At 36.1% G+C, this 27,591-nt stretch overlaps 1 protein-coding gene across 9 annotated transcripts in view; it reads left to right on the forward strand.

Moving 5' to 3' along the window:
- Positions 1–27,591, forward strand: part of OXR1 (oxidation resistance 1) — a 247,470-nt gene that overhangs the window by 187,946 nt on the left and 31,933 nt on the right. For 8 of the 9 annotated variants that reach the window (XM_085221565.1, XM_085221569.1, XM_085221562.1 and 5 more), the window contains 7 exons: positions 475–557; positions 6,520–6,627; positions 8,183–8,302; positions 11,979–12,131; positions 19,147–19,331; positions 23,045–23,832; positions 27,003–27,171. In XM_085221565.1, the coding sequence (XP_085077691.1) occupies positions 475–557; positions 6,520–6,627; positions 8,183–8,302; positions 11,979–12,131; positions 19,147–19,331; positions 23,045–23,832; positions 27,003–27,171 (1,606 nt within the window). Of the gene's footprint in view, positions 1–474; positions 558–6,519; positions 6,628–8,182; positions 8,303–11,978; positions 12,132–19,146; positions 19,332–23,044; positions 23,833–27,002; positions 27,172–27,591 lie in introns of those variants that run through there. The other variant, XM_085221566.1, reaches the window with a different exon arrangement.

The raw sequence follows: 27,591 nt of genomic DNA on the forward strand, positions 1-27,591 counted from the left end.
AAATATGAATGCACTTCATTTCACAGAAAAGCTTTAAATACTCTGTCCTTACCAAACAGCCTGCAGTTCAAAAAGCTGATTAGTTCAAACACACCAGAACTCCAGACCACCTGCCCACTAGACAAAAGCAGACTGGCTGTAATAGAAAACCGATTAAACACAGTACTTCCAGAAGTCTGATGGGGTAGATTGCCTCTTTAGTATTTCTTCTTTAATAGCTTCCTGGATGCTAGCAAGTACTTAGGCTGGTAATTGATTCCTAGTTATCGGTGGTTTATATTGGTCAAATGCTTACAGCATTGCAAGGGAATGAAGTCGTTATCCTAGCAGCTGGCTCTCTGTTACACAGAATCACTGGGAGCAAGCTGTGTAACCAGTGAATTAGATGTCTGCCCACGGGGCTGTAGTCAGCAGCCTGTGACAGTGCTGAGAGGAAAATGAATTTAACACGCGCATTGCCTCAATTTCTTTCAGACACTGGCCAGAAGAAGACGACAGACAAGAAAGATGGGCGACGAATGTCTTTTCAAAAGCCTAAAGGGACGATTGAATATTCTGTAAGTTGCTGCTTGATTATTAAAATGTCATTGCAAACCAAGTGCAGATTTAGAGTCTTTACAAAATATAGGCAAAGTGGTGACGTGCATTGCCTTTAATCTTAAAATCGGTATACCTGATGACTTATTTCTTTTTTTAATTAAATGAGCAATTAGGTAGCTAGCAGTACTTGAGTAATGCTTTTTTAAATCTCTTCTTTATAAGTTTCCTGCTTTTTTCAGAAGAAAAAAATAAACTGCCAACACCAGACTAATCAACATGTTAAATGGTTCAGCTTTACGTAATCAGTTAGAAACAGTAAATAATATTAGTTAAAAATCACATGCATGTTGCCTGCTTTCAGTGCTGCTAATAAACTGTGGGAATCAGGAGGGGAAAAACAGAATGAAGGTTGTTGTTTTTTTTTTTTCCAGGGTAGGGAAAGGTTGGCTATGTTTTGGTCCTGACCTTACAGCTGCCTTCTAATAATTCTCATAGATCCATACCTTTTGCAGTACAGATCTCATCCTCCAGCAGTATCTGAAAATGGAGCCTTTCTCTGCCTGTTCTGTTCTTGAAATGACCCTCAAACTGTACTGCAGTCAGCTTTTCACATTTGTGGTTACTAAGGGAAACTGAAGTGAGAGTTATCTGTCTTGTGTTATACACTGGAAATAAACCTATAAATAATGTTTGTAGAGTTAACATTAAAATGGGAGAAGCCTATCATGGTTATTTTGAATGCTTTTGGACTGGTCAGGGTAAAATAAAAATGAGAATTTATGAATAGCTTTATTTGATTTCTTGCCTTTCTTATAAGAATAAGAGATAAGGAAGAATTAACTCTTTGTACTGCAGTAAAGTGAAATTATGTGGTTTAGTGACTATGAAGTCTGTGACAGTAATTTGGAGAGAGTCAGAATGTGTATTAAAGCAAGATGCATTCCATTAGCTTGATTCTAGCCTTTAGTATGGGCTAGAATTGAAGTTGAAATTCAAAACAAATTTCTGCTTTTTGAATTCTAGCTACTGAAGAAAAGTAAATGTGACCTTTTGTTGGTTTTGTTCAACTCTGGGGAATAAAGGCTGTGCTTTTCTTCTGAAATAGTGAATAAGCTTCTGAAACATAGTGTATGTGATCTGAGTCATGGTCTGCTATCAATTAAACAAAACACATAAGTGTATAGTAGAGTCTTAAAACAGTCTTAAGCCAGAGTTCTTCCCACTGAATTGTCACTCTTTTAAGTTCCTCTTTTTCTAGTTTTTTTGGTGCTAAATCCAGCTTCTAGATATTCTTTACTAGTTTGTTTGTGTTAGTTCAAAGCAAGTTAGTCTGGATGCTGAGAACAGAACTATAGTGGCTCATGAGTGTAGCTACTCAAGGTAAAATTAGGAGTAATTCTCATTCTTATCTCAGGGAGTTCAGGTAGCAAGTGCTTTTATGGTGATCATCAAACAGGTGAAAGTTTGCTAGAGAAACTCAGATGACTATTTGGAATTGTAATGACTGGCTGAACACACACATTTTTGAAAGAAGAGAACTGATATGTGCCTTTCTAGAGTGATTGTAGATTGGACTCCTATAAACTGCATACTTTTTTTTGATGCTTCATTTCAAAGCCAGGGCTGTGTTCTTGTCTGACTTCCTGAGCTGCTGCTGTCATCGTTTTTGGGGGTTTTTTTGAGCTGTTTAGAAAGTGTGTATCACAGTAACAATGTGTTACTTTATTTATCGTATTGTCTAGCTCTGCAAAATTGGTTTTAGTGGTGTACTTGCGATATTTGAAGACTTTGTCTTTCTTGAAACTAGATGTTACAGAAACTATGCCTTTTAAAAATTAGTAGTCAAGGTCATAATCTGATATTCGCTGTTGTTGTGCTGAAGCATTTGGCAATGGTGCTTTCTTCTCTGCTTTGTTCTTACCCTTCTTCCTAGTCTCCCCATCTCTAATTTTGTTGTTTCTTTCTAGTTATGTTTTAACTATCGTTTCAGTTTTCTTTCTAGTTTCTGGAAAATTAGCTTTGAAATACTGTAGAAAGAAAAAACATCTTTTTTTTTTTTTTTTGTAATACTCTGATACATATATATGAAGTGTATAATTTTTAATGAAAAAATGAGTGAACCCCTCTAGTAAAGATGCAGTGGCAGATAAATTCATTAAAATATCAGTAGAAAAAATGATTTCTTAATAGAATGGCTTCGGTTGGAATGGACCTTAAAGATAATCTGGTAGTTCCAACACCCCTGCTGTCAGCAGACTTGCCACCCACTGGATCAATTGGCTGGGGCCCCATCCAACCTGGTCCACATCCAGGGATGGGTCATCCACAGTTTGTCTAGGAGTGAAGTGCCTCATTAGTCTCCGAGTTTAAAAAACAAACAAAACCAAAAAAACCTTCTGTCAGACTGTAAAATAGTTGGTTTCTCTCCTCTTTTATAAGATGGAAGGCCATAATAATGTCTCCCTGGAGCCTTCTCTTTTCCAGGCTGAAAAAGCCCAGCTCCCCTAAGCCTTCGTAGGAGAAGTGCTCCAGCCCTCTGATCATCTTTGCTTTCCTCCTCTTGGATCTGCTCCAACAGTTGCACATCTTTCTTGTGCTAGGGGCACCAGGCATGATTGCAGTACTCCAGGGAGAGCCTCATGAGGTCAGAGCAGATGGTGACAGTCACCTCCTTCTCCCTGCTGGCTACCTCTATTTTGACATAGCTCGGGATACTGTTGGACTTCTACAAGCGTGCAATGTTGACTCATGTCTAACTTTTAATCCACCAGGGCCTCAAAGTGCTTTTTAGCAGAGTTGCTCTCAATGTGTTCTACTCCCAGTCTGTAGAAATATTTTGGATTGCCCCAACCCAAGTGCATTGTGTTGTACTTGGTCTTGTCGAATCTGATTAGATTAATGTGGGCTATCATTGCAAGCTTGCCCAAATCCCTTTGGATGACATCCTTTAAACAAAGTTCTAAAATAAATTTGCCAATTGTTAATCTGGCAGAAAAGAAAGAATGTATTTGTGTACTGGTTTGTGGCAAATGTGGATACAAGTAATGGTCTGAACATGGAAAAAAAAAGGTGCTAATGAGAGTTAGCTATGCTTAAATGGGACAAGGGGATTTGAAGAGTGTTTGGTCTGGATAGTGATAGAAGGGTAAAACAGGCTATTTGGATCTTAAGTATCTATTGCTATACTTAGTAATATGTGTAAGATCTGCTTTTCTAGCTTAGAATTTCATGCTTATTTTTATACATATGTAAATGACTACAGAAGGTAGAAGAAGCTAAGGATAGGGACTTGTTTATATTGTTACACAACACAGTTGACTAGAAGGTCTTGCTCCTCACTGTAGGAAAGCTACTCTACTATCCTTTGTGATTTGGCTGTTCAATTTTGTTGTAGTGTATGGAATAAGTTGTAAATATCTGGTCTTGTTGGTGTTTGTTTTGTTTTGTTTTTTGCTATCTGCTTTGGTACTAACTAAAAGGAGGATATGAGAATGCTGTAACTTATGCATATCTATGTGATCATGAAGTACTGTGTAATGCAGAAGCCATTTGTACCTGAAATACCAGAAGAGGTTTTTGCTTCTTTGTGTACCTTAATGGCAGCTTCCAGTACAAAGAACTACTATAATATAGGAATAACTCTAAAAAAGCAACTTGCCATTTCTTTAGCAGTAGCTATGTTTTAATGAATTCAGGCTGACAAATGCATCTTGACAAAAAGGTAATAAACTCAGTATGGAAGGAAATTATTGAACTCCTGCTTTCAAATCTTAGTATGATTTTAGGGTACTATAATATATAAAAATATTGCTTATAATAAATAATAATACAAATAGTAATGTATTGGTATTTGGTATCCCAAACTACCTTCTGTTTTCAAAGTATAATGGTCTTTGAAGTACATGGCGCTTGTGGCACTTGTTACAGGGCAACTTTATTCTGTATTTGAAGAACTTTGTCTGCTCCTTTATCAGTTATGCTTTCTTGAAATTCCTGTAATGTTAAGATGTGTTCAGAAGCGTAGAACTATAGAATATTCTGAGTAGGAAGGGACCCATTAGGATGTGATGTGACTTTTAAAAAGATAATAAAGTATTCATAAGTTCTTTTAGATCAGTGTTGAGTTTAGTTATAAGTTTTGGAACAGTCAAGTGGGCATGTGTTTTGAGGAACAATTATTTAATGTTCTATATTCTACTTGTGCTTGGCAGCAGATATGAGGTGTATTTACCAGCTATTCTCACAATGTCAATAAAATGTATTAGTGTTAAATATTTAATCACTCAATATTAACTACGTTATGTGTACTTACATTCTGGCATAATCTTTGCTGCTTCTGTGAAGAATGAATGTGTCTTGTTACATTCTGCTGCTAACAGTAAGCATTAAGTTATGCTCTGTAGAATGTTAGTTCATCTGAAACTATCCAAAATAGACTATGACTGGGAGCATGCTAGCCCAGGACATACCTCTATGCTTATTTACACTTATATATGTATATGAGTATGGTTACAGAAGTAGAACATTTTAGTCTTTGGGTTCTAAGCGCTGCATTTATCTGTGTGGGCCTACTGTCAGACCGAAAGCTATCACGTGTACTTTATGACCCTTCCTTCCTTCACCCCACCCCATTCCCTTTTTGTTCTGCCTCTGCTAATTCATTCAAGCAGAAGGGAAGTATTTTTACCTTGTAAGTTTTTCAGGAGTTGACAGGGCCTGCAAGACATGAGACTCCTGTGTCTTTAAGGAAGAGCATGAAGAGCAGGGGATGCATATCATAATGGGTATGCAGTCAACTAGTGATATCCACTTGCTGTCTTGAAAGCAGGTGTGTAGAACGCAGAAGGAAGAAAATGTGGTGTCTTTTTCCCCTTTTTGTTCCTTATCCCTTGAAAATTATGTTTTTAAAATAAGTATCTGTCAAGTAAACTTAAACTTCAGTGAATAAAAGGAAAACTAAACCTGTGAAAAATTAATTTATTCAGTATAATTGGTAAGTATTAGAAGAGGTATATATCATGCAAGTGTAAGCTGAGGGACAGATGAGAAGACATTTAAGACTGGAGGTAGTGGGATTTTTTTTTTTATCGCTGTGATCTGTATTTAGACTCAAAAATATACTTGTGCTTATAGTGCTTCATATTTTCTTAGCTGATAGAATGTTCTTCCTTTTTTTCCTCAGTACAGTGTTTATGAAGCCATGAACTATTGTGATAAGCTTCTAGTTGCATCCTTGTTTATCATATGATTATCATTCTCCTTAAATACTTCCTATGTACTACTTAATTTGTCGATGGGATTTAAAAATAAACTGCTCTCTTTGCTTTCTTCTATTGATTAATATTGGGTACGTTTGGGAAATGGAGAGGGGCAGCAGAGATGAGATTAAGATGTTGAAAAAAAAAAAAAAAAATACTACTTCACTCAGAAATCACTGACTCTAATATGCTTGTATTCAGTCTTTTAATACTAGCTGGTCTGTTTTGCTGATCTTGCTGATGTCACTGATTTTTACTGGAAAATCAGATTAACAGAAGCTTATTTCAGTAGGCAGCTTGTGTATTAGCACTTATGGGGGCTGTCTCAATTTTTAGGTAGTTGAAGAATGGGATAAGAGAAGATAGGGAGGATGTGAGTGTCTGATTTCACAGAACATAATGTATGTATCCAGGGGTCCCCAGCATTGAATTTATACAGCAAGAGTTTTGGTGCTATATCCAAGCTGCAGCCCAGTGTGTGACTGACACACTTGGTTTCCTGGAATCTGAATGGGAAGGCAGGTGTTATTATACAGGCTTAAATTAGACTAATAACCAAGAGGTAGTTAACATTTTGGGGCAGTCCAAGATAGGTAGACTAAAAGTTTATGATAAAATCTCAGAAAATCCACATACGATTAAAAGTTATAAGCTAGTATTTGAACTAACTGCTTACAGATTTGATTTTGTTTTTTCTTTTCTTTCCCTCAATTTGATACAGGTGGAATCGAGAGATACTCTAAACAGTATTGCCTTGAAATTTGATACAACACCCAATGAACTGGTTCAATTAAATAAGCTTTTCGCCAGAGCAGTCGTTCCTGGACAGGTACTATTATACTACGTATGTTACTTACTCAGCAAAGACTTTTTTCCCCCATATTTCTCATCTCCTATGAGAGCAAGTGTTAAATCCCTATCGTCTTTGTAAAAAGACTTTTTCAGTTTTATTCTAATCTGTGAGTTCCCCATGCCTTTTAAATAACTTAAAAAAAAAAAAAAAAAAAAGCAATTAATGAAACTATCTCTAAAATCAAGCAACTTTGGTTTTTAAATTACATGTACTTAATGACATAATGACACTTGAGCATAAGCTGAATTGCTGCTTTGTGAATATAGCAGGCTATCTAAAATGGCTTGCTCTGAAAATAAATTCATACTACAGCTTACAAACACTGTTTCTAACTGCATGCTACTGCTTGCAATTCTGCTTCAGTAAATCAAATGTTTCCATTCCAACCTTAAAGCTTGCTGTCATTTTAGCAGGACTGTGTGAACTACTGTTACTTCTTTTAGATCAGTATTGCTTACACCCTTCTATTTTTTATTTTTTTTTTTTTCCCTCTTCTACCAGCCTTTTTCATATCCTTTAAAACTAGGCCTGGAAAGAAGTGATAGGGTAGCTGGTGAGGCCATTTGGTATTAGCCTTTTATTTGAAATAATCTTATGAGGATGGGCTGAGAGAGTTAGGGCTCTTCAGCCTGGGAAAGAAAAGGCTCAAGGGGCACCTTACAGCAGCCTTCCAGTACCTGAAGGGAGCCTACAGGAAAGCTGGGGAGGAACTTCTTATAAGAGCAGGTAGCAGCAGGATGAGGGGAAATGGCTTTAAACTGGAAGAGGGTAGACTTCTTCTTAATATCTAGTCTAAATTATTTTCTGTGAGAGAGTGATGAGGTACTGGAACAGGTTGTCCAGTGAGGCTGTGAATGGTCCCTCTCTGGAAGCATTCAAGACCAGGCTGGATGGGGCTTTGAGCAACCTGGTCTAGAGGGAGGTGTCCCTGCCTATAGCAGGGGGGTTGGAATTGGATGATCTTCAAGATCCCTTCCAACCCAAACTATTCTAAAACTCTATGTTTATTTCTGATTGCTGCAAAACCTAGTCTAAGTTAGAATGCTTACCATGACCCAAGCAGTCTGTTTAACGGGTGAATAATATTAGAGACTTTTTCCTTTTCTTCTACATTTGGTCTAACGGCATGTCTGTAAACACTTCATTAACCTGCCTCTTGGTTATTCAAATAATCAGCAAGGGAAATAATCCAGTGGATCGTTTTGATGTACTCTGAGTGTTTCTGACAAGCTATATCATTCTTCTAATTCTTTCTATTTGAACCTTTACTCAATTATATCTATCATATTGATAGCATTGATATCATTGATCTATCATATCTTAAAGTAAAATTTAATAGTATTCAAAGTTAAAATCAAGTATTTCGTTGTATTGTTTATTCCCTCTACTCATAATTCCTGCTAAAATGAACTGGAGCAAAAATAACTTCATATAGATTATTTTGAGAAAGCATGGCATTTAGCTGAACTAGTGGGAAATCTAAAGTAAACTTGAAAGCATAACGTCTAACTGCATTATATCTTCTTTATAGATTTTGTATGTTCCTGACCCAGACTACATATCTAGTGTGGACAGCTCCCCCTCTCTAAGCCCTATAAGTCCCCTATCACCTACATCTTCAGAAGCAGAGTTTGACAAGGCTACAGTAAATGTAGGTATACCCGTTATTGAAAGTAACTTTTCCCTTACAAGATGAATGTTATAAATGTTATGCTTTCTTCTTAAAGAAGATTATTCATTTTGGGGAGAAAGTACTTCATAACACCTGGAGTTGAAAGCAAAATAGTAAATGCAAGATTTGATTGTCTTAAATGAGTTTTCTATGTGAAAACTGGCTTGTATTCAAGTCATTAGTAATACATTACTATCTTTGCAGATTGATATCTTAAGTGTTGATTCCTGTTGCATTTGTGTTACCTTTGAGATCTAGATAAATATTTTTATCTAACTTCAAATACTGATACGTTTTGTAGCAATGAGGCATTTTAACTACATCTTCTTGTCATTGTAAGGTTCTACCCTTGCCATCCTAGCCATCATCATTCCCCCCTTAGTAGTGGCTGAAGAGTTTTCCTTAGGCTTCATTAAGGAAAATGAAGTAAAACATCTATTTCAGTAAAGGGCTGATTATTAAGTGTTGATTATAGCCAGCTTTTACTTAATAGTGTTGTCTGTGTTTATAGACTTCCCTGTACTTAAAATTGTATAACTCTGAAAGTTGCTCTATAATTAAGCTTAAATGTAGTTTTCGTCTTTGAGTTAGCTTTGTGAAAGCATGTCTTTTCAGGATCACTATTTTGCTATTAAAATAATCTCCTGGGGAGAACTCAAACCAGAAATACGCAGAGAAGATATGACTCTGATACTGTAATATATGCAATTCTGACCTTATTCAGCTGTTTCCTAACATATCAGTACTAATCTCTTCCCAGTTATTATCTTTTATTTCAAATAACAAGATATCTTGGTTGTGTGTAGTCAAGCTGTCAAATGCCTACTCCAGAAAGCAAACTGGAGGTGTTGTAGCTCAGTAAGTAGACTAGATTAGTCTATTTTCTTCTGTATAATGTCTCAGAATGACTTAAGATGCTAGTATAGGCCTACCTATGTAGAATCGAGAGAGAGGGAGAGGGAGAGAAGCTACTCAAAAGAAAAAAATTGTCACACTTAAAGAAATTGGAGCTCTTTCAACAATGTAGTAGATATGCTGTGTCAGAAAAAATACTTTTTTGGGGGGGGTCTGGTGGAGTAGTTTGTATATGCTTGCTTGCATATAATAGGTATGGGGACAAAGTAGTGTAGCAGTAGCTCTAATTTTTTTCCAACTGCCTTGTACATATAATCAGTAAAAACAGATAAAAGCTTGAAATCATAGAAGAAACAAAATGGATTAAAAAACTTTTGAAGCTTAAATTCTTTTAGGTAGTGGATTATTTTGCCTAGTGTGGACAGTTGAATGTTGGCAACGTCTTGAGAGTTCACTTTCACTTGATTCATTCTTCAGTTACAGAACCTTTGTATGTATCCTTGCATATCAGACAAACATCCTTTTAAATGCTTCAGGAAAAATCAAACGATATGGTAATAAATGTTTATGGACAGCACTGTTTCTAATGTTTCTCAAAGCCTGTTTAAGGGAAGTGAAAGTGTTTAGATGACTTCTTTCAAACACAAATGAAGAAGGACAGAAATCACTTGTACTTTTCAGTGTGGATTATGTGTGGCTTTTTTTTGTTGGTGACTTTTTTTTATCAGCAGTGTAAGTGATGGTTGCTTTCAATTTGAAGATAAGGCTGGAGGGTTTGGTTCTTTGATAGCACTTGTTTTCCATGCTTTTTCCCCTCTACTGATAAGTATGCCAGGAAGAGCAATGTTAGCATACATCCTTTTGTGCTCTGTAGCAATGTCTGTCATTATTGACTCTCCCCTAGTTCTGACTCAGAACTTGCAAATTAACTTGAAAAGTGATTAAACTTAAAAATGATTTGCAATTCTGCCTGTGTAATGTAATGAGATCTTTATTTACTGTGATCATGGATTACTAGAAATTGAATGAGACATCTGTATTTTCCAAAGCAGAGGTTCAGAAGTTGGTTACGGTAGGATTGAGCTTTTTGCTTCAGTATCTATTTCATCAAACAATAGTTTTGCAGTATCGTATGAATGAATACAAACCAGCAAACCCTGTTTTTTTTTCTTACAAAGCTGTATTTAAGCTAAGACTTCAGTATGTATTTCAGTAAGGTTAACATCAGTCTTCGTGTAATAACTTGGCTTAGGCTAAGTCTTTCTTATGCTGTTAGTGTTTTGTTGATTTGTTTGTTTTTTCTGGTTTTCTTCTGAAGGATTTCACTTGGCAATCTGATGTACAAATTAAAAAGCTTATTGGATCCTCTTAATATTCAACTTGCCATCATTCAGAGCCCCCCAGATGTCTTTCTGCAATGCTGCTCTCCAGCCTATCCTCCCCCAGTACATTTATTCAAGGTTGCCCAGCCCCAGCTGCAGAATCCAGCACATGCCATTTTTTAAAAGTCATACAGTTGGTGATTACCCAGTGCTCTAGTTTGTCAAGATCTCTCTGCAGACCCTCTCTACTGTCTGAGGAATCAAGAGCTTCTCCCAGTGCAGTGATGTATACAAAGTTACTTAGTATATCCTTGAGTCCTGTATCCAAGTCATTGATGAAGGTGTTAAAGAAAACTGGTCCTAAAATGGAGCCTTGCAGTACCCCACTAGTGACTGGCTCTTGACACTATTCCAGAGCAGGGAAGGTGGGACCTAGTGTCCTGGTAGAGAAGGCGTTCAATAATGCCTTCTTGTGGCAATGAAGGCTAATCACATTCCGGGTAAAAGATGAGAGTAATGCCAAATAGTTTAGGAAAAGGATTATTTCCTGTCAGAGGAGCTTCTAAAGCTGCAGTTGCAGTGCCGTGTTCACTTCTTTCACTTTCAGTACAAGACAAAGATTGATATGCTGGAGAGAACCCAGTGGAGGGTTGTCAGGTCATGCATTTCATGATGTAATACCATGCTTGTCTGCAGAAGCTGTTGGTTGGGTTTTTTTTTTGTTTGTTTAAGAATGGGGAAGAAAATGCTGATGGGTAGCCTGATTACTGTGTTGTATTACCAAATATAGAGAGGCTACAGGGAGGAAAACAACCTGATATCTTCAGAGGTTCATAGTGAAATGATGGGCAGCAACACGTATAGAATGTTGCACAGGAGGTTCTGGTTAAATAATAGGAAAATGTTTTTTGCAGTGAGATTGGTTAAGTTTTAGAACAGGTTTCTAGGCAAGACAATGAAATCTCCAACCTTGTAGACTTAACTCAACTGGAAAAGTCATAAGCAACTTGATCTAGTGTAGACTTAAGCTTAATGTCAACCAGAGTTTCTAATAGCTGACCTTGGGAGACCTTTAAACATAAAATAGTATATGATGTGATAACGGATACCAGAAGACACATAACAGGGCTTTTGTTTGTTAAAACTGGAAAATAGTACTTTCTGCTAACTACCTGTCATTCATGGTTTTGCATGTGAAAGTGTATCAAGTGATCTCCTTACACGAGTTCATATTTTATTTGTTCCTAGATTGATTCTGAATACCACTGTGCACTGGCATTTCTTCCCATGGGCTAGTAAACCTATACTTTACTATACTTTATTTATACTCTGATAAAAGTATTCCTATGAACTACAGTGGTTTTGGAATTCTATTTTTACCTTTTTATTAATGTCAAAGAAGAACAATAAACGCAACAAAAGATCCCCTAGTAATGAAAAGTCAGGCTGCAAAATTCTCCTTTTGCATTCCTTTTTAGGATCCAGATGGAGTCCAACGGAAAGAGTCAGTTGTTTCACCAGCACATCCGTGTGTTCGCACTGCAAGAGTGGTATCATCTACCTCTGAAGAGGAGGAAGCGTTTACAGAAAAGTTCCTGAAAATTAACTGCAAGTACATCACCAATGGCAAGGTATTTCACATTCATGTTTTACACTTACTGTATGGAATGTAAGAAAAAAATACTCTTGAAGTATAAATATAGGGTAAGACTGTCTTTGATAGATAGATCAGCTTATGTATATGTACATTTTTGTTACTGTTTCCTTCATATTCCCAGACCACTTATTTCTTAAATGCAGTTATGGTGTAGTTGACCTGGCAAACTTCCCATAGTCATACTGTTGAGTATCTTCTTTGTGCTGAGGGATGGGAAAGCTATTTGTTCTTTGTTAGTATCTCTTTTTCTTCATGATGGAGAAGAATATGCCTTCAACTGTCAGAAAATATGGAGTTAGGTAGCTTCATTTCTGTTTTCTGAAAACAGACCAGTGAGAGCAGATTGAATCTCTGATTCTGTGAGCACTTCCATAGCAGATACATTATGGTAGAAATATGTATTTTTTTTTAATTTGTTTTAGTGCTTTGTCCTTGCAGAAATCTCTTAAAGGTATTGCATTTAACTTCCATGCAGCTCATAGGTGCAAGCTTCTAGGAACTGAGATTGTCAACAGTCAGAAGGCCTGGAATGCTTTTGAGGGTGGGGAAGAAAGGTATTGCTTTCTCACTCCTCAGTAAGAAGGACTCACTAGCCATTTTAATCCTGAGAAAAACATGCTTTCACTCAGGCTGAATTAGTGCAGAGTACTTGTATTACTTTCTTGTTCCCACAGAGGTTGGTTCTACAAATATACCTACTTACTTCTCTTCCTTGGAAATAGATTTGCAAATGAGTAACTCTAATACTAAACAGACCTAAGGAGAAGCTCCTAAAGCTTCATTTTATTTTTGCTGATGGGAAGTGTTTTTATGTCTAGATGTGAAGCCTTTTGGCAGTACATAAGTTCTAGCAAAAACCCTGTATTAGAAGTAAGCACTGGAAAAACTTTATTATTCTACTTTTTTTTGTTTGTTCTGCAGTTAGTTAGCTTTACTCTGTATTCTTCCCCTAGGTGACTTCTTTAGCCTATGTGAATTGGAGAGTGGAGAATGAATGCTGAGCTGTTGGAAGTTTGAGTTCTAGACTTCAGAAATTCTGCATGCAACTTAGCATTTGTCACACAGCTAGAACATTTTCAGGTGTCTTGTCCCCTCTCCTCCATTTATTTCCTGACTACGCAGGATGAACAAATCTAGAGATGGTTTTCTGGAGAAAGCTCAAAATTAATCCTCTGCTGCCCATCTAAATGATTTTGACTCTCATTGTTAATAATATTTCATAGAACACAGATGTGAGGTGTTGTTATCAGTCAGACTGATGTTCTTTAAACTAAAATCTAGTGAAAGGCTCTTTGTTTATTTCACTTATATGAGAGAGTTCATGTTAAGACAAAGCTGTCTTATTTCCCTTTCAAGGACTGTTCTGTATCTAGTGTAATTAGTCACACCTGTGACTCTCTGGATATGGAACACAAGAATTCCTTGGGGTATCACAGTTGGAACCAGAAAGAATTTGCCCTGCTACAGTTGTCCTAACAATAGAAATCTAGTTATGGCCACTGTTAGATAAAGGGTATTGGACGCATCTAGAAATCGGGTGGTATGAATATGCCACGTCATAGTCAGAAAATAAATCTGTGTAGAGTAACAGATGTGCTGCAGGGTTGCACTTCAGCTTACTGTTTGATGTAGATAGGCATGCCCGTTATAGTGGCCACTCTGCTTGCTTCTTCCACAAGACTGACATTGTGAGGTTAAAATTTCTTCAGTATCTGTGTTGAAGAAAAATACTCTTCTATGGTTTTTGGTTTTTTGCACTGCTCACTGAAAGAGGAAAAAGATATCTTCAGCAGTCCACTTGATTAAAAGTGAAACTGAGAGGAGAGCTTTAAAATTCATTGCTCTTTACTCTGCTATTGTACTTGCTTTGTTTTGAAAAGTAGTAAATGAAAGAGAATTAGCAATATTAAAAAACTTAAAGCTCTGACAAGCTGAGTACATAAAGAAGAAACCCAGTGTTTGTGAAGTGAAAAGGAAAATAGTGACTAGATTTGAAACTTCTACAAGATACAAAGATAATTAAGAACAAAATGAAATGGCTGTCTTCATCCTTCATGAATTGTGCATTAGGTTTTGTTCTACAGTGTATGTCCAAAAAAAAAAAAATAATTTAAAGACAACTTCTACTCAAAATTGTGTAAAAGAAATTCTCTTGTATCTTCATAAGTGTGCTTTACTGAACTGTCTGATCTTAATATTTGGGCTCAACCCAATACAATTAAGTTTCCTCCAATCCTCCCTTACCATGATTGTTCAGAACCTGTGTCTCAGATATTGTATAGAACTTTAATTCCCCACTTTCTGGGGGCCTAAGAAAATTTAATGGAAAGAAGATAAAGTAATTCAGAATTGAATATTTATGTACAAGTGCAGTTTAATTCACTTTAATATGCAGACTTTTTTTTACCTGGATTGTATTTTCTAGGCTGTCTTTAAGACTAAGAAGTACTGTTTTTAACAACCTAGTGTGTGCAGGTGATTTTCAGTAATGAAATGTCTGAACTCCTCTTGAGACAGTTAAACTTCACTGGAACATGAATTCATGTCACATCTTAAGAATCTTTCCTACATACAAGAGACTTCAATTCTACAAGTGGTATTCTTGAGTCTTGTTCAGACACCAGATTTCATGTCACTGTGTCATGTTGAAATACATAATAGCTATGTGCAGACTCTATTTTACTTCAGTTCAATTTGATACCGTTTTCTTCAACTAATTTGGAATATGATCAAAGAAAGCAAGCTACTGATTGCTTGGTGGAGGATGTCCTTTTAAAAAAAAAAAGTTTCCTTGGTCTCTATTGACAGTTGAACTGTTTATAGCTTTTCTTCACTTTCTTTGCTTTTTTTATCTGCAGGACAGAAAACTAGGAGATAAGAGTAAGTTACGGCAGTATAGAGGAGTTCTGTAGGAGCTCAGTGTGCCAATCACTTCCAGTCTTTTTGTTTATGTCCTTGCTCTAATGTGCTGTTTCAGCTATGTCATTGGTATAAATAATTATTTAAAGATACTGTGAAGTCTTGTATAAGTAAAATACTGCCAAAGAGCTGTTCTTAAGAAGTTTGGTGAATACTTGGATGCCCTTTAAGGGGTCTGTATGACAAGCATATGACCACAAAAGAAAAGCTGGGTTGCCATCTCATTTTGTTGTTATGAGGAAGGGAGAGCATAAAGAATTTTCTGTGTAAGTGAGCCTCTGTTCTATTCTTCAGTCTGAAGAATGTATCAGTGCTGAAAATATTTTCAGCAGCTCAGCCAGAGGGAACTTGTTTCCAAAAGCAAGGAAGCAAGAAGATTATATGACGAACAATCGTGAGGTTATCAGCTCTCCTTTATTATCTCAAAAACACTGAGGAATTTAAATTGTCAGAATGAAGACAGAAAAGGGCAGTAGGCTGTTGGCTTTATCCTAGCATCAGTGTTGTTATCTGTTTCTTCACACTTAAGAGAATAGGTGTAACACTTGTTATAGGCATAAATCTGTGCATAACTGGAGAAGTCACTTCAGACCTGATTTCAAATAAGCTTTTCTCTTCAGGAAAGACAAATTATTTCTCTTCCAGTCATAGAAATTGCTAAATAATAACAATATTGGCATGTTTGAAGGGGGGGGAAAAAAAAGTTTGGAACCAAGCAAAATGTTGTTTATCTAGGAGTCAAGTAAACTTGACCTTGGTACCTGGGTTAGCGTTCAGTGATCCTTGGTAATAAAAGTGATTGAAGTATTTGTGATGTTTTTATCAATTACTGTATTTCCAACCCATAAATTTCAGACAGCTATTATTTTCTAGAGAAATGCACGCTGATAGGTTCATTTAGTAACTGTGGACTGTATCAAGTAACTTTGTGAGCCAGAAACGTTGAACTGCTGTGCCTCCTGTTGTCTTTAAAACAGGTAACAATGAAATATCATCTTTTGTTTAGCAGATATTAAAAAAGCCAGTGTTTTCAAGATACCTGTACAAACTTCCAACTGCTTTCAGTCATTTCAAATGCTTGTTTGGCATCTTACTCAGTTTTTTTTCTTGATTGGCATGACATTTAAATTGCAGTAGACTATCAGATTAATTTATACACTGAGTAATATAGTGGTATCTAGTATATACGCGTTGGTCTTACTGATTTCTTCTAAAACCATCATGAGCAAGTTTTTCATCTGCTACCTGAATGTTTGGATCAGAGGCAGGCTTTGGAATGTTCCATACATGTTAAGGACAACTGCCTGGTGTCCTAGCTCTGAGTGTGCTAGGAAGCTTCCTCTTAGAAGGTCTTCTAAACTTGTTTTCCTACTGTAGTTGTTACACTTACTTGCATGCAGAAGACAAGGCGTCTACTGTTCCTCTGTGTCTGATTGGTATGAAGAAACTGGATAAGTACCTTGTGGTGTTTAGTCATGTTCAAGTTAGTCCCAGAGATAGGAGTATGCATATGCATTTTTAAATTCTGGATGTTTTCTTGTATTTTTAGGATGCAAACAAACCATGCCAGTAGTAGTTGGGGAGGGTGTGAGAGATTTTATTAACTGCTGAAACTAAGTTGACAGCAAGCTAAATGAAATTAGGAGAAGACATGAGTAATCAGTTTCATACACATTTCATATCTAATGTTCGGATGAATCAATTTAAAATTGTTTAGCTGTTTGCTTAGGTTTTTGGATCCTCTCATCATCTTGACCGAAATTGCTATTAAGAAATGCTTACATAATCTTGTTCAGATCATGGAGTTAATCTTGACCTTTGCTTTTACTAAGGGTGAGGAAAGACTTTAATGTCATAATCAATCTATTTGATAAGTTATTTATTAAATTAGAAATACAAGCATATAAAAAAAAAAAAAACACACCACCTCTCTGTCATGATATGCTGATTCATATGCTTAGCTGTAGTGGAGACTTCTAGTTTACTTTGTCTTTCTTCAAACTACTTTTAGAACTGTCAGCGAAACTAATTCTGTGTGTGCAGGCTTTCAAATACTTAAATGATACAAACGAAGGTATTCCTCTGAAACGGTAACAGCTCTAAAAATAGCATTTAATACCTGTTCAAAAGTCTGTGTCCAGTAGTTTCCTTCTGCTTTGATCTGTCCAAATAAAGGTTGGATGGTCTCCATAGTGTTTCAAAACACTGGGATTGTCAGTACATCAAAAACAGGTCATGTGATGGCACAGATGTAGATCAGACCTTATTTTAAGACATTATTAAAAAAAAAAAAAGATTAAAAAAAAAAATTGTATTATTTCATTAAATACCACAAATGAATTGAAAGCGATGTTGCTTTTTGCTTTGTTTGCATAACTTACGGAGACCATGTTTGTTTAAAAAAGCAGTTGTTCTTCTGAGTAAACTCAGTGGTTTTTGTAGTCATGGTAACTTTTTTTTTTTCAGGCCATGGTGGATATAACAAATTAAAACTTTCAGTTGACAATTATCCTTTTGGGAGTTCCTTTTTGCACCTTGAAATTATATTTCTAGAATATACTATGTTTGGAAAGCTTGGGAAGAAATACTAGTGACAATGTCAGTGTCTTAAAATCTTGAAATTATGCAAATATGTTCTGCTGACTTGGTCCTTAGCGTATGCTTTGTGCTTGAACAAAGTCACACGTGTAAAACCTGACCAGGCGCTGAATGATGTTTCAAAAGACTTCTTGGTAGACGCTTGAGCTGCTTTTGAGTCTGTTTCATTTTTTCCATAAATGATATCGTTGGACAACATTGTTGGATTTAATACTTCTTTTGGCTCACTTCTTAGGGGTCTATAATTTTCTGCTTACTGTATGACATCTTAGTTTTTCTGCTGTGAAGATCATCAGCCATCTCAGTGCTGGAAATCAGTTAATGTGAATAGAAATGAATGTAGTTCTAACTGAAGCTGTGCTGATATGTGTTCTTATAACAAAACTACAAACCAGCAGTCATCTCCCAATCTAATATGCACTGTTTGTGGTCATTGTGAATGATTTATCAGTGAACAAGATATTTGCTTAATTCTTGATAGATCTCAATTGTATCTGAAGCAAGTCTCCTGTGATTGTTGCTCAAAAAAAATTGAATTTGTGAAGTTCTTAGGGTCCAAGTTCTTCAAAGAATTGTTATTATCCTGCTAATGGTTTCATTTTCCCTTGGTTCACAGTTAAAGATAAAACTTCACTACTCTGGCTTAATGAGCTTCCTTAGTGAGCAACTGTGGTGTTAGTGGTGGTGGGTATTTCTAACTTGTATGGGGAGTTCAGCTGTTGTGTCAATTAGCTTCATGTCTACGTTCTATGAGGAATGTACTTCTCGTAGTATGAGTATTAACTGTAAGACAATGCAGGACATGAATATAAGTAGGTTTTAATATAACTTGTGATAAATTCATCCAAAACTGCATCTTAGTTCAACTGCATCTTATAAACAACAACAAAAAAAACCTACTTTGTGGAATGGAACTAGATTTGAAAATATTAAATCTATTTGTCCAATCAATTGACAGGTCAGTTAAGTTGGACTGAGTTGTATCAGATACTGCTGTCACCTTTGAGTGAGAAAGCAGAGAAATGACTGCTTATGAGACTTTGTTCAATATATTAAAAAAAACCAATAGATAAGATTTAGATTTTTTTAGGGGTGAAAAATGCTTGAAGCTTCGTAGGTGGGGGGGGGGGTAATAGCTTAAAGCCCTGTAGCTTTCTTAGAAATGTGTGTATTTATCTTGGATGAGCTGCCTAGCATATTCAGTAAGTTGCAAGCAATTTCAGCACTATTGAACAGTTCTTAGGAACAAATGAACAAATAAGAGCAAAATCTGTTGACTTTTTTCAAAAGTCATTAATTTGTATACCCGGAGAAATAACTATTTCCAGATAATGCAAGAAAACTTTATAAACTCTTTAAGTAAAAACATGAAGTGCTTTTTAAAAAAAAAAGTCCTCTGGGGAAAAAAAAAAAAGAGAATAAGCTGAAATATGAAGGATAAAATTTACCACTTCTTTTCCTTCTCGTTTTAGGGTACAGTCAATGGTGTGCTGCTAGTGACGCCAAATAATATAATGTTTGATCCTCATAAAATGGACCCTCTTGTCCAAGAGAATGGCTGTGAAGAGTATGGCATCATGTGTCCCATGGAAGAAGTGATGTCAGCTGCTTTGTATAAGGAAATCACGGACAGCAAAATTAAGGATTCATTAAGCATGTAAGATAGAATAGTATAATAAATGAGCTTTGAGTAAAATGAACTGTATCCTTATGGCTGACCATACAAAGCTAGCACACAAACACATTTTCTTTTGTTTTCCTTAAGAACATTGAAGATGGGCTTGAAGAGACCTTGGGGAAATCTTGATTTGTCCTCAGTTCTCACACTCGCTATACTGTCAGGGCTGCTCTGAAAGTAATGCCTTCTATTTTGTTATGTTATGTAGCCATGTCAGAAGTAGCAGATGTTTGTGGAATGGCAGTAGAGGTTGAATCTTCCCTCGAATATCCCACTATGTGCTGTTGCCGTGTGACAGATAGCAGCATAGGGGCAGTCTTGTCAATGGTGTCTGATGTGGAAGTGTGAATGGAATAAAAGTTTGCCATTTAATTCCTCCATGGAAAAAATTGCACTCATTGACATTAAGTAATGCTTTCTGAGCATTTATGTAAACCAGAGAGTGGATGTGAGTGCTCTGAGATGGTGCGTGATATGCTTCAACTGTTGCAATGTTGGGTCACCTGCTGGTGTTGAATTTTGCAAGTGTGGTATTTAGGCTGTTTTTACTCGTGGCTGGTGAAAATGCATAGCTAGTGATGGTGACTGTTGAAAGATAAAGTTATGTAGCTAAAAGTTTTCTCTATCAAATAGTGCTGTTGTGTTCTTTGTATATGTAATTTCCATGGAAATGGGAGGCATGACTTTTGGAGCAATCTACACATATAGAGTCTCTTCTACATAGATGGGTTTTAAGTTCCTCTGATGGTGGGAACAATGGCAAGAGGTACCACAGCACTTCTACCATTTCCAATTTAATTTAATAATTTTAAAACTGATGCAAAGAGTAGAAAAGCTCAACCTAAACAGCTTTAGATATAAATTTTTGTGTAGCACTTTCTACTTTTCTAAGTAGCATTCCACATCTTCTCACTCTAAGTATCTAGAAGATCAGTTTTCTAAGGCTGGTGTTCTTATGGCATATTTTTTTCTTTTTGGCTAGAGAAAAACTGCATGTTCACCTTTGTGATCTAGAATTGTTTGAAGTGAACAAGATGAATTTTGATTGAGCCTTCATTGCATGTGTTTGTTGTAGGCGTTCAAAGCTCTCTTTGAACAGCAGTATAAAAACATCTTTTTCTTTTTTTTACCTAGTTCTTATATACCTAGTATTTAGATTTTCCTCAGAAATAGTATAAATTGTAATATTAAAACATCTGTAAAAAATGATGAAAAAAAATCATGGCACATTTACATGCCTATAAAGCACAACTGTGCAGGCTGCTTAATCATCTAACTACAGGCAAGTGTACAAAATTGTGTGTATATATATATATATGTATGAGAGAATAAAGCTATTTGCTTGACATAACTATTAAAAACGCAACAATCTGCAATAAAGGGATGGTAGCTTAATTATACTGGGGTTTAAAGATACTGAGATCTAAGGTATAAAGCTACTAAATTTTGAAAAATGACTTTTCTAATGGAGTTCTTCTCCATTTGAAGGTAGGTTAAGCACACTTTTTGATGATCTTAAGTGCTCTGATGTCTAGAAGAAATAACTTGTATGGTTTTGTTTTTTTTTTTTTTTTTTCCAAAGCATGGCCTCAGCAGAGACGTACTAACAGGCTGGTCTTTCGACATGGCCTTGTTTGCTCATTTCTGGGAGTTTTATTTTCCAGATTGCACTTAAAAATGGTTCATCTTAGTGCCTAGTTTCATTAACATATAGTGCAGGTAATGAAATTAAGATACAAATAACTTTTTTAATCTAGCTATTTGGATTATAAGATTGCAGTTGCAAAACAAGTCTTTTTTCCCCAGCCTATTTAGTTTCTTAATGACTTAAATTTGATTGATGACTTTACCTTATATACATTGCAGGTTTTTGGCTTCTATAGTACGTGTGTTTTCTGTTTTGTTTTGCCTCTAATATAAATGCATGTGAAATGAGAAAACATGCTTGATAAGTCATGTTTCATTTGTAGTCTTATATGTTTATCATTCTGACAACTTTATAAACTATTAAATAGGAAGCTAATTTAGCACTTTTTCACTTGCAGCTCTTCTGTACCTTAAATTCATGAAAATCTGAGACATATCTGTAAAGTTTTGGGAAAATAAAATTCAAATTTCTGATTTATAGCTATAGTTAGTTCTGACAAGACCTTTAATGTCAATATTTGAGCTAGCACAGTCTTAATATCAACATTGAACATTGAGTAAGAGAACTAAAAGTTCAGTTGAGATGTGAAGTGGAACTATAGTTTTTCAGAATGGGGGAGATTGGTGGCCCTGCCTGTGGCGGGGGGTTGGAGCTTGATGATCCTTGAGGTCTACCCAACCATTCTGTGATTCTTAAGTGTTTGAGACTTATGGGAGATCTAATGTGCTTCATAGCAAGGGATCTGCATTTTAGATCTCAAGTCAAAAATATGCTTAAAGATGACAAATTATTTATGAAGGTTGTATACTGCTAAAACTTTGACAGCTTTTTTTGATGAATTCTGGTGTAGATAAAGTTGAGCAAGTTCACAGCCTACTAGTACTTATCATTTTCTAAAATGTAGATTTCTAGTTGACTTATTTCTGAAGGTAATTTTGAATAGGATAATTTCCCTCATGGGAAATAAATTCTTATATATGTGCTTTTGTCTTTCTCTTTGTCAACACCTGATTTCTGTTATTCAGAATGTTGAGTTGCAGCAACTAGTTCAGGATTTATTTTGCCTAACAGTGATAATCTGAGTTAGATACCTGATTTTAGCTTGGTGGCCTTCCAGTGCTTTGAAGGAAGCTTATAAACAGGAGGGGGAACGGCTGTTTATGAGGCGGATAGTGAAAGGACAAGGGTGAATGCTCTTAAACTGACATGGGGGAGGTTTAAGTTAGATATTAGGGGGAAGTTTTTCACACAGAGAGTGGTGACACACTGGAACAGGTTGCCCAAGGAGGCTGTGGATGCCCCATCCCTGGAAGCATTCAAGGCCAGGCTGGATGTTGCTTTGGGCAGTCTGGTGGTTGACCCTGCGCATAGCAGGAGAGTTGAACTCTGTGATCATTCTGGTCCTTTTCAATCAGGCAATTCTGTGATTGGTGAGCATACTAATCACTGTTTATTTTCTAGAGGCAGAATGGTAAGATCTTGATAAAACACACCATGATGGTTCCTCTTGTTTTGTGTTGACTAGTTGAGGCAAGGTTAGACCAAATGTCTTCTGCATTGTCTTATCAGGGAGCTAGGTCTGAAGTTGATGCTAAGTGGAACAGGTTTTCACAGATACATTTTTGATAGCTAAACTTTTAAAGATTGTGGAGGATATCTACTTTTAGAGATGAGGGTTGTGTGGGCTTTGTCAACCCCTTCTGCCACCCTCCATTTCTTTTGTTTTACACTTTAAGAATCTCACGTGAATTCTCTGGTTTCAAAAGATCTTCTCTTTGCAAAAGTAATGTGAAATTTGGAAGTAGCATCTATGTCGTACTGTCAAAAGGTCTGCCATAAGATTACTATTAAACATTATGCAAGCATACTTACACATGTTTCTTACTGCTGTTGTTTGCTGGATTAAGGGGTGAGGAACATGGGATTGATTAATTTTTTTTATACTAAAATATGTATTTTTTTTAATATTTAGTAAAACTTGGTAAAGGAAAAAAGCTTGACATAAAAGGCACCTGCTATCGTAATGTCCTTGTTTGCTCAACAGAGATGTAGAACAGCTGTCTGTGAGGGAACTTTGCCATTCCAAGAAAGCTGCAAAAAGCAATACAGAAGAAATGAATTCCAGGATTCGGGATACAGGCAATGACAGCGCTAGCACTGCTCCAAGGAGTACAGAGGAGTCTCTTTCAGAAGATGTGTTCACAGAGTCAGAACTCTCTCCAATACGTGAGGAACTTGTTTCTTCAGATGAGCTTCGACAAGACAAGTCTTCGGGAGCATCATCAGAGTCTGTCCAAACAGTAAACCAAACTAGTGCAGAATGTTTAACAACCGTTTTGGACTCGAAAGAAGCTGGCAGTGACTTAAAATCCAATGTTGAAATGGTTGTGAATGTTAAACAGTTAGATACCCACAGCGTAGGTTCAGAAGGTGCAGAGATGTCTGTAAAGGGTGGACAAGAATCTAGTGAAAGCATGGAGAACACCTTTCAGCAGTCTTTGCAAGGATCGCATGTTAGTGAAGAATGTGACAAAGAGACACCAGTGGGCAAAGATCAAGACTCCACGCTAGGAAAAGAGTCAGAATTAGAGAGTAAAATGAGAGAGGAATGTCCACATTGTGAAGGTACCACAGACTCTCAAAAGTTAGAGCCAACTAGGAAGGGAAACACAGAGCAAGCTCAAGACTCTGAGGCAGAAGTTGAGGAACTTCGCAAACTCTGGAAGTCCCATACTATGCAACAAACCAAACAACAAAGAGAAAATATGCAGCAGGATTCACAAAAAGATATTAGTCAGAAAACTGTGACTTCAGGAGATGGGCAATCAGAAGGTGAGCCAGTATTTATGGATACAGTGTTAGCCTTCATAGGTGCTCTTGAGAATTGGCTTTATTTTCCACTCTGTGGAACACATCCCCATATATTGCTTATTTTTCACCAGTGTGCAAATATATCTAGTCCATTCTTACATAAATCAGTGGAAAGATATTATTTAGGAAACTGAAAACATGGGTACTTTACTGACCCTTTTCCTTACCAATGCTGTTTTTATTTAAATTGGTATCATTTTTGTAGGGAAAATTTCAACAAACAGATGCAGTTAGATCTATGATAATTAGGTCGCTATAGAGCTCAGAATCAAAAATGTTCATTAGTAGTCACCTAACTTTTGCTTAAATTTTGGACTTGGTGTATCTGTGTATGAGTGAATTTTAAGGAGTGACTTTAAACTCACTTATGTCTTGTATACCTTGTTAAGTTTTATGTTTTGAGCAGCAAAACACTGGAGGTTTAACGTAGCACAGAGGCTTAAATTGGTTTTAGAAGATTCACTAATATTTTGTATTACATTCATGCTGACAAGATCAAGGCTGAACACAGGAAAAACATTTCTCAAAGCAAATAGGAGCAAGGTGGTAAAAGTAACGCTATGAAACTGTAGTATCGTTAGATTTACAGGAGTGGCCTTACTCTTCTGTGAAGATTAATCCCTGGGATTGTTAATCAAAAGTTAGCTTAAAGCTTAAGAGATTTAATTCATGTTTATTTTAAAAAGTAATAGTTCAGAGGTGATTTTTCACATACTATCTCTTTTTACAAAATTCTTTGTTACTTTCTGATACTCTGTCATCTTACTAATAAGACTAATCATTTGAATTGTGCAATATTTTCAGACCTCTAAAGAAAACATAATATGTCACATGCTAAGAGAATATGGTTGAAGAGAATATGGAGGTCAAATTGTTTTTTTTTCATAACTGAAATCTGAGATTGTATTGAGTGATTCAGACTTTTTTGTTTTTCTCCCCCAGTTAAGAAGGTAACTGAATTTTGAATTTGGAGCAGGTTAACAGTAGCATCATTAAGTAATAGGTTTGGTTTTATATCTTAAATAATTAAGCAAGCTGTCTAGCCAAAATGTTAGCTAACTGTAGCTGCTGGTTATGACTTAAAAAAAAAAAAAAAAAAAAAAAAAAAAAAGTGAACACAAATATACTCTGCCACTATAGCTGCTTTTCTTACAACTGAATATTACCTGTGATTCAGCAGTATTGAATACCTTCATCATGGCTTTTTTCTCCTGAGGATTCTCATTTGGTGATACTGTAAACTTTTGATACAGGATGAACTGTGCATTCACAGTGTTTGCAGGGGAAAAATGTGTCTCAGAAACGTAGGTATAGAAGTTGGCCTTTTGGAGGCCATTGTACATTTCTTATTAGCTTGCATATTGCTTTACCAAATGTACTGTTTTATTTGCATTGATTAATTTCTATTTCATAGTCTAGATAGAAGTTTCATGCAATTTCTACTAGTTTCATCTATAAACAATTTTAGATAAAAATCAAAGTAAGAGGATGGTTCTGTTCCTTAACTCCTAAGTCAGCAAACACTAAATTTTAGATAGGGCTGTTAGCAATAGATTCAATCTCATTAAAAGATTGACACCATAAATACGTCTAATCTATTGATCTCAAACTCTGAATTAGTCCCATGAGTTTTTTTATCATTGTCACCTAAGTAGCCTTCTTGTTTACTGAACGTAGCAAGGACTTAGATTTGTGCTCTTCTGTGGGGATTTTTGAGCATCTAGGATTTGCAAACTATCATTTGTTGTTTACTAAAATTAGATGTTCTTGAGTTAGAAATTAATGATGTGTTAGTTTTTCTCAATGTTGAACAAGTGATACACTAATTGCTAAGAAAGTAGAAATTTATTAGCTAATAGTTTGTAATAGCTAAAAAGACATCTGAATTTTGTATTACTTGGAACTCATTTATTCTTCCTTGTTTTTTTGTGATGCTCTAAAATTAAACAACTAGAAACTAACTAGTTGTAGGTGGTGCCTTAAAGAAATGATAATGGTCAGAGTTCCTTACGCAGTGACAAAGTTCACACTCAAATTCAGTGGAACAGCTGGGTCTTGTGTGTATTTAAATCATATTATCTTTCAGTTTTTGTGCAAAAATAATTCTAAAATATTACTGAAAATTAAGTACACATTATGTAACAGTGCAGTTTTATAAACTTTATGGTGAAAAATCACTGAGACTGAGAAAGCATACTGTTGAGATGTTTATAGATCAAAAGGTGATGTTTGCTGTACTTATTGTATGAGTATTCTGCATGGTCATTGAAGGTAAACTGCAACTGTAAGTAGCAGTTGAGTCTTTTAGAAAACTGAAACACGTGCACATGTAACACCAATGTTATGCTACATCGCTTTGTGCTTATAGCTGATCATCAGAACTCTGAAAACTTCCATTTTTCCTTCCCTGCTTTAAAAAGCTTTTTCTTGTGGATGGAACATATGTCATAGGATTTGGGTGATTGATCTCTCAGAAATAATTTTGAGAAGGTTTCTTCCTTAACCCTGTGCTGACTTGACAATCCCAACCTTGAGAGTAGTTATATATCTAATTGAACAAACCTCATAGCAATAGCAGAAAGAATCCCATGCTGCCAATTCTGGTATGCTTTATCATGAAGTGGTGGTCATACATCTGAAACATTTGAAAGGGATAACAAAATAAATTCATCTTTGTTGTCTAACAGCATTGCTAGAATTTCTCTTCCTTGTAGGAGAAGCAATTAGCACATATGTCTGGCACATGTACTTATTTAACATTGTCATCTTTGGCATGAGTATGGTATGTCTTCAAGTGTGAGGTATTTCTGAATCAGTGCCGAGGGATATGCCTTGAGAGTATCCTCTGAAATACTTCCAAGCATGGTTGAATGATTAACTTAATGTGAACTGGGGTCAGAAGCAGAATTATTTCTAACGTCCAAATATGCTGTGCTATGAAGTTAGTTCTACTAATGATACATCTTAACAACAACAAAAAAGATTGCAGTATTTACCTGTCCTTATATTACCTCATCTCTTATTACCTATGCTTACTCATTCTACCTACTTATTATGTATAGGAAATTAGCTAGTCATTCTGTTAAGCAATATTGTATGTTGTAGATAGCTTAATTTTTCTTTACTAATAGGTTCTTCCCTTACGAAAGAAAAACGAAGACATCGATCTCACAAGTTTTTGTGTCTCAAGGTTGGAAAACCTATGAGAAAAACATTTGTCTCACAAGCAAGTGCATCAATGCAACAGTATGCTCAGAGGGATAAAAAACATGAATATTGGTTTGCTGTTCCTCAAGAAAGGTAAGAAGGAGGTGGACTTCTAGGTCTTCCATGTCTCTCCTCCCCCTGCTCTATTCAAAAGTCTTTACTGACTGTCCGTAAAGAAACACAGTCCCAACAGTCCAGGATGTTCTATGATTCTGCAATACTGATTATTGGTTTGTACTGAATACCTCGTTACCATATCAAAGCTTTGCATAGTTACTTGCAGGTTGGGTCAGTACTCCCTGTAACAAGTAAATAATGAAAGAAAGATTGAATTAAGTGGGATCTTGTGCAGGAAGCAAGTTTTGCAGGGAGTGCTTTGTCATTGTCTGTGCTTCTTATCGCTTGGAAAAAATAGTTGTCTTGAGCTCTGAGTTAAAAACAAAAGTATTCCATCTAGTTCTTTTGTACAAAGTGCAGCACAGGGTGTTTTTGTTTTGTTTCCTTCCTCCCCAC

The sequence above is a fragment of the Meleagris gallopavo genome, chromosome 3 (assembly GCF_905368555.1).
Source record: "Meleagris gallopavo chromosome 3, MGAL_WU_HG_1.1, whole genome shotgun sequence".
NCBI lineage: Eukaryota > Metazoa > Chordata > Aves > Galliformes > Phasianidae > Meleagris > Meleagris gallopavo.